The sequence below is a fragment of the Pithys albifrons genome, chromosome 5 (genome assembly GCF_047495875.1).
Source record: "Pithys albifrons albifrons isolate INPA30051 chromosome 5, PitAlb_v1, whole genome shotgun sequence".
In the NCBI taxonomy this organism is placed as follows: domain Eukaryota; kingdom Metazoa; phylum Chordata; class Aves; order Passeriformes; family Thamnophilidae; genus Pithys; species Pithys albifrons.
The window spans coordinates 29,241,161-29,247,796 of NC_092462.1; the positions used below are offsets into that span (position 1 = coordinate 29,241,161).

Genomic DNA, 6,636 nt, shown 5'->3' on the forward strand with positions numbered 1-6,636 from the left:
AAATAGCACCTCAGGGAGTTGTCAGATGTCAGTCTGAAAGGCAAAGGCTTCTGTCTCTTAAACCGTTTAAAGCGAAGACGTGAAAAGGCAGGGAGTGAGGGAAATGTTATTGTGGCTTCAAAAACCCCAAAACACTCCAGAGTCCCCACAGAATAAAAATCTACTCAGTAGAATCCCGTTTTTATTACCATTATTGTATACTGGAAGTATCTTGAAGGGGGGCTGAAGGTGTGTTGTCTGAGTGAGAACAAGCATAGAGAAAACAGCTGTGTGAATGCCTGGCAGAGTCACTTGCTGCCAACTGAGTGCTGAACAAAGATTATTGTTTTAAATTACTTCCCTGAGCGATTTGCTCCTCTTAGGCAGCAGCTGGTGATACAGAAGAGAGAGCCCTGTCCTGCAGCATTCCAGTTTCTGGAGGGTGATTAGGAGAGGGCATGCTGAAGGAAAACGCAGCTCTGGTCAAACCTGACTGAAGCTCTGGCCTGATGGAAACGCTGACTTGTGGCATTGCTGAAACCTTGCCTGCCCCGGGTGGCTGGAGAGTGCCCTTGCGGCGCCAGAGATGGGCGAGCAGGCAGGGGCAAGCTGGGACGAGAACCCGTGGAACTGGGGTAAGGAGAGGGCAGCGTTGGGGAAGCGTGACCTCCCTGTGACAGCGAAGAGCCCCCGTGGCACAGGTCGCTCGGTTTCATCGCCGCTCGCGTGTGCCCAGCCTGGCGCTGAGAGCCCGGCTGGCGGCGGGAGCCGCGCTCGGGGCTGCGGGGGGCGCTCTCGCTGCGCGGAGCCGCTGCGCGGTGTCCGCGGCGGGGGTGCGCGGAGCGGTGCCGGTGCGGAGCGGTGTCGGTGCGGGGGCGCCATGGGCTCCCGCCTGCGGACGGTCGCGCTCTGCGGGGCGGCGCTGGCCCTGGGGGGCGGCGCGGCCGTAGCTCTCCAGGCCTGGGCCCGCTTGCGGGGCCGCGCCGCGCTGCCCGCTGCCCGCCCTGCCGTCGCCGCCGCCGCCGATCAGGTACCGGGGCCGCCCGGGGCAGCGGGCGAGGCCGCGGGGTTGGGTAGCGCCCGTGGGGCCGCCCGGGGCCTCTCGCGGGGCAGCGCGGCCTCCGCCGGCCTCAGGGCCGCTGGGCCCTCGGCCCCGCCGCTCCCCGGCAGCGCGGCCTCGTCCTGGGCTGCGGCTGCTCCCCCGCTCTCCTCCCCGGCACCGTCCGGTGCCGGCGGGTGTCCCAGGGCCCCGCCATCGCTGCGGCCGTCCCTTGTGCCCCAGGAGCCCGGCGGGCATCTTCCACCTCCTCACCCGCCGAGTGGTTTTAGCTGTGCCCTCCAGGCCCCTTGCTCAGCCTCCTTCTTCCCCCCAGCCCTGCGTAGCTTTGCGCTTGCCCCGGCTGCCCGGCTAACTGTGCTGCCCCTCGCTTTGCAGGGTAAAGGACACAGTAAGCAGATCCTGGTGCTGGGCCTGGATGGGGCTGGGAAGACCAGCGTTCTCCACTCCCTGGCAACGAACCACGTCAAGCGCAGCGTGGCTCCCACCGAGGGCTTCAATGCCATCTGCATCAACACCGAGGAGTCCCAGATGGAATTTCTGGAGAGTGAGTGAACCTGCTTTAGTATGGAACATAAAATAAGTTCCTATTTTGTGCCCTAGGGGATCAGGCATGTATCTTAAAAGCTCCATGTTCTTGCATGTCTGCTCTAATAACATGAAGTTATGACTGTTTTCTCCTTGGGCATTCTGCTCTCCTACCCAGCTTCTTTGAAGGAAAGGACACACTAGTGTTAGGTCAGTTTTCATTCATCCCTGGCTCCCAGGGAGTTCTGCTCCCAGGGAACGGTAACAAGGCTGATTTGGTGAAACTAGCCCAAAGCAGAGGTTTCTCCAGTAAGGCTTGTGTTGTGGTCCATAGGTGTTTTACGGCTTCTTTTTGGTGCTCATGCCTGGCCAAGTGCAAGAGCCACAGAAGAATAAATGAAAGAAGAGAAAAGCTTTCTATGCTTTTTGTTCATAAGTCTCGTAAGTGGTGTTTTCCAGTCTTTAACAGCTTTTGAATGTCTGTAGCATTTTGCTAAAATTTCTGTATAGTCTGTCCTTAGTGCTGATTTTTGGATATTGTCTGCCTGCAGAGGGCATTTCCTGTGATACTTTTGGAGGCTGTGGAGTCAGGTCAGTCCTGGTACAGAGAGGCTGAACATCCCAGCCTCACCAGTGCCTGCCTTCTGTGAACCAAGATGCTGCCCATTGCTTTCTGCTGTTTCTGCACTGTGCTGTACCAGTGCTCGACTGTCTTAGTTGGCAGCTAACCCATACATGCCTCTGTACCTCTGTCAGCAGGCCTAAAAGAGTTGTGCTATTGCCAAGTAAGTTTTTGAGGTGTGAGTATAAGACCCCTAAGGCAGAGTTTCATTCCCAGTCTTGATAACATAGAAGTCTCTGCAATGGCTTGTGGGGAAATCATCTCAGCAGATATGCATGTAGTCTGTGCCCCTCACCTAGTGGGTCAGAGGATGTCTCCTACTGGGATGTGCTTTGCCTGAGCCCAGAGAAACCCACAGTGTCTCTTCTCCTGCCTGAGCATGGTCTGAGCCCAGCACTGCGCACCCCACAGCAGAACCTGTTGTTTCTGAGTCGTCCTTCCCTCTCTGGTCCAGGTTGGTAGTGACTGAGATGTGATGGCTGCGATCTGACCCATGGGAAATGCAATGTCTCAGGCCAGTTTCAGCCAGGTAAATCTGTGCATGACTCCCTAATCTGGTTACTTATTGCCTAGTCCTGGGGTTAGCAGCCTGTGCTGTGATCACATGGCACAAGGTGATCAGCAAGCAGCAGGGGTTTTAATTTGCTGGCTTAGACAGATAGAAAACTGTTCTATCTTTTTCTTTGTACCATCATACAGATAAGTGAGTGGTATCTTGTCCTTGCAAGAGATAGGAGCTCCTGGCTTCTGTTGAGTTCCTACTGGTTTGGGAAAGAAAAATGTTCTCTGTGAGGTTGCTGACCCCTGGGTTACGCTATGCATGAATGCACTTAACAAAGGGAGTGGTGCTGAGCCCCTGCACTATCACAGTACAGAATCAGAGGCTTCTGTCCCAAGTGTTACATCTCAGTCACAGCCCTTTGGCTCCTTTCCACAATGGCAGACTTGCAGTTCTGCCTGCAGGTACACTGGGGTGCTTGAAGAAGAGGCAGGCATGCCCTAGTGGGAAATGTTCCTTCCCTTTCCATATTCGTGAAACTACTAAACCCTTTTAAGTAAAATTGCCTTGAAAGAGAACAAAGTCACAAGGGGCAGTAAAAGACAGCAGCCTGGCAAGTCAGTTTTGAAAAGAGCTCCTGTCTAAGGCAGGAGACAATTACTGGGCACCCCAGATATATTACTTTGAAAACTTTCTACTTTTGATAGATTCACCCATGCCTTTTGAGCACTTCAATACTCTTTGAGCAAGTGGTCCTGCAATATAGCTGGAGAAGAGCTGGAGACCTGAAAACACATCTGAAATAATATACTGCTAGTTATTCCTTCTGTTAAACTCGGCAAACTACTGAACTCTGTCCCCATATGGGAACAATAATCTCAAACAACTTGCTGCCGGTGGATTCACCACAGAACTGTAAAGCTTTTGAAAGTGGACAGCTTTCCTCTGTATCCAGCAGAGAAGAGCTTGGGTAGAAATGTATCCTATGCAGAGATTACTCCCAGGGGTTGCCTGAAGAGTCTGCTGGGATTTGATTTTTCTCTCTTCCTAAGCACCTCTGGTTATTGACAGTATTAAAGCTGTGGGAGTTTTGAAGTACTTCTTGGTGTCATACAAATATGAGAAAGCTTCATATATAGAGAGAGTCTGTGAAATATGAGAGCTCTCCCCATCTCAGAGCCAAATTTCTCTGGAAATTGTAGACCTGCTCTGTCTTAAGATGAGATGGACATGTGGAGATAGGTTATATGGGGACATTCTCACATGGTGTTTGGACACTAAACTTCTTTCTACTCTCCCTACTTGCTTGAGAGCAAGAACCAACAAGGCAGAAAGCAACCATAAAGAAATTGGACCCAACTGAACTGTACCTTTGGGAGCAGTGTTGCTTGAATTACTTGGTGAATCCTGTGCTGCTATCTTCTTTTCCAGTCGGGGGCAGTGAGTCTCTGCGTTCGTACTGGAAGATGTACTTGCCCAAGGTGCTGTTGTTAGTCTATGTCGTGGACTCGGCTGATCATGCCCGACTGCCTATGGCAAAACAGATGCTTCATCAACTGATCCAGAACAACTCCACCCTGCCTGTGGTGATTCTGGCCAACAAGCAGGTAAGAGTTCCCTGCTGCTAGCTGAGCTGGCAGCAGCTCTGGAAACAGCAACAAAGCCTTTCAAAGGAGGCTTTGTGCCTTTAAGGAGGCCACATGGCTGGGAGTTGTTCTGACACACCTGTTAGCCACAAACCAAAATAATCTGAGGTTGAGTTTTGGATCTGCAAGATGCAGGTCCTGTGCCTGGCAAAGATGCGATCAGAGCTGTGGGTGGAAACTGCTGTACAGTTTCAAGGTTTGAGAACTGGAAAGGAAACTACAGTTAGATCGGGAGTTAGGTTTCTATTCTGAGCATCTGCCTAGAAGTGCCCTCTACCTAGCAGCAGCTAAAAAATGAAGCACCATTGTTTGCCTTCAGATTGTCCAGTTGGTTGCTGCTAAGGCTGCTGCTGAAATCTGAGAGAAGGAGCAGTTTTCCTCACAATGCAGTGCTTCCTCCTAAGATCTTTGTGAAAGTGTCGATGATAGGTGCTGTACCTGGAATAGAACTGAGCTTCTGGTACAGTCAGATGACAGAACAGCCCAGGGTTTCTAATCACAGATTTTCTTTTATCAGGGCTGAGTGCTCAGTTTGCTCTAGATTGTTACCTACTAATTTTTTAGGAACTGAGGCATGTGTTACTAGCCATTTGTGTTACTCTTGAACCCAAGTGCAGGCTCAGGCTTCATCAAACTCAAATGCACCAGAAATGGTGGTGGCTAAGAAGGCAGGCAAGGCATGACTGTTACACGTTTGCCCTGTTCTTGTAACTGTGTGCTGGTCACTTGGGGTCTTGGACCGGCCAGCTTTGTGTCTGCCTTGTACAGGTGGTCTTAGATACCACTGGAATTAGTAGAGAAATAGAAAAAGAACTGTACCCATATTTCTTTGGGAAGAAATTAGGTTAGGGATAAACTCTTTTCTGCAAAGCATTTTTAGAGCATGGGAACATGACGTCATAGAGGGTGTAAGAATGGTGTCCTAGTGCCTTTGATACCCTATCCCTCCCCAAACAAAAGCAGTGGCTCAAAATGGAAACGGGGCCATCACCTCTTGCAACTAACAGACTTGGTTTATTTTTGTGTATCAGGACCTCGAAGGTGCATATTGCATCACTGATATCCACGATGCTCTGGCACTGTCTGATATTGGGGACGAGAGGAAGATGTTCCTGATTGGTACCCACGTGGCAGAAGATGGCTCTGAGATCTCCTCCAGCATGAAGGATGCCAAGGAGCTGATAGCACAGCTGGTTTTGGAAACACAGTGACAGCTCTTTTCCTACAACATGGTGTTTGCAGATGAGGGAGAGTAGGTGTTAGCATATGGTCAGTTCGCCATGTGGCAACTGCAATGTACAGATATGTTTTCCTTGTAGGTTTGGAATTCCTCTGAAAGTAATGTCTAGTTGGTAAGAAAACCTCATTTATAGTGGTTTGAAAATACATTTGAGTAGTCTGTTTTTAGCATGTTTGTAGAGGGAAATTAGTCTCTCAGGCAACAGAGTTAAGGGGATATATAGTGTAGATGGGATAGATAGCTTCATGCCAGGTGGAAATCAAGCATTGACATCAGTGGAACAAAGTTGCATCCAGTGAATTTAACCTGGCTTGATGGTTTAGGCTTAAACTGAAATATGTTTACTTCACAGGTTTTATAGAACCTTGTTAACAGCGGTTAATAGGTGTTCTGTTAAAAATGAGACCTCACTTCTTGACGGTGTTAGAAATTTAAAGTGCTGCAACTAGTGTTTTTTACAGTGACAATTCTTGTTGCTGGAGTCAGCTGTTAAGGGAGTGGCAAATCGGTAATCCTTGGAAATTGGGTTGATTACTGATTGTTTAGTGGGTAAGAACAAGAAAATGAAAGCAGTAATACCTTCTGTTTCTTTGCCTACAGGCAAAAAACCAAAATGATGTAATTTGAGGTAGTGACTGGAAGCATTTAAGTAAAATTGGCACCAAAGGTGGGATGCTGAGTGGTTTACTTCAGCTTAGTCTGGGATGTCCTCGAGCAAGCAATCTTACATGTGAGAACCCTGTTGTTTCTTGAAAGGGGTTCCTGTTAGGACAGCAGGCAGGGAAGGTGCTGAGCTGCTGACCACTGTCACTCTCCCAGTGTCCCAATTATACTTGAAAGAGGGACCTCTGAGCAGTCCTGTAAAGGACCTGTTTTGAAACCGCATCTGTTGTAGGAGGCTTTAGTTGTTTTGCCCTTTGTAAAAGATGCATAAAGCAGAAAATTCCACCCTAACCTGTGCTCCGGGCTTCATTTACCCGAACAAGGAGTTGGCTCGAGGCCTCTGGGTGCGCGGCCGTGGAAGCAAGCCTTGTCACCTCCTCCCCGCTCGGCAGAGGCTGTGGC

General features: G+C 50.1%; 1 protein-coding gene across 3 annotated transcripts; it reads left to right on the forward strand.

Moving 5' to 3' along the window:
- Positions 1-405: 405 nt before the first annotated feature.
- ARL9 (ARF like GTPase 9) lies at positions 406-6,543 on the forward strand. 3 transcript variants are annotated; one of them, XM_071556064.1, is made up of 4 exons: positions 406-614; positions 1,415-1,583; positions 4,117-4,292; positions 5,363-6,543. In XM_071556064.1, the coding sequence occupies exons 1-4, from the start codon at positions 489-491 to the stop codon at positions 5,540-5,542; spliced, it is 651 nt and encodes a 216-aa protein (XP_071412165.1). In that variant the 5' UTR covers positions 406-488; the 3' UTR covers positions 5,543-6,543. The 3 variants fall into 3 exon arrangements, with proteins under 3 accessions (XP_071412165.1, XP_071412167.1, XP_071412166.1); XM_071556066.1 differs by lacking the exon at positions 406-614 and adding an exon at positions 642-1,009; XM_071556065.1 differs by lacking the exons at positions 406-614; positions 1,415-1,583 and adding an exon at positions 2,659-2,715.
- The last annotated feature ends 93 nt before the right edge of the window (positions 6,544-6,636 follow it).

What these genes read in the sequence shown, in the direction of transcription:
- ARL9 (XM_071556066.1), top strand. Translation starts at nt 860, where the DNA reads ATGGGCTCCCGCCTGCGGACGGTCGCGCTCTGCGGGGCGGCGCTGGCC. An exon ending in TCGCCGCCGCCGCCGATCAG is followed by an intron (nt 1,010 to 1,414) that starts GTACCGGGGCCG and finishes CTCGCTTTGCAG; the next exon opens with GGTAAAGGACACAGTAAGCA. An exon ending in CCAGATGGAATTTCTGGAGA is followed by an intron (nt 1,584 to 4,116) that starts GTGAGTGAACCT and finishes CTTCTTTTCCAG; the next exon opens with TCGGGGGCAGTGAGTCTCTG.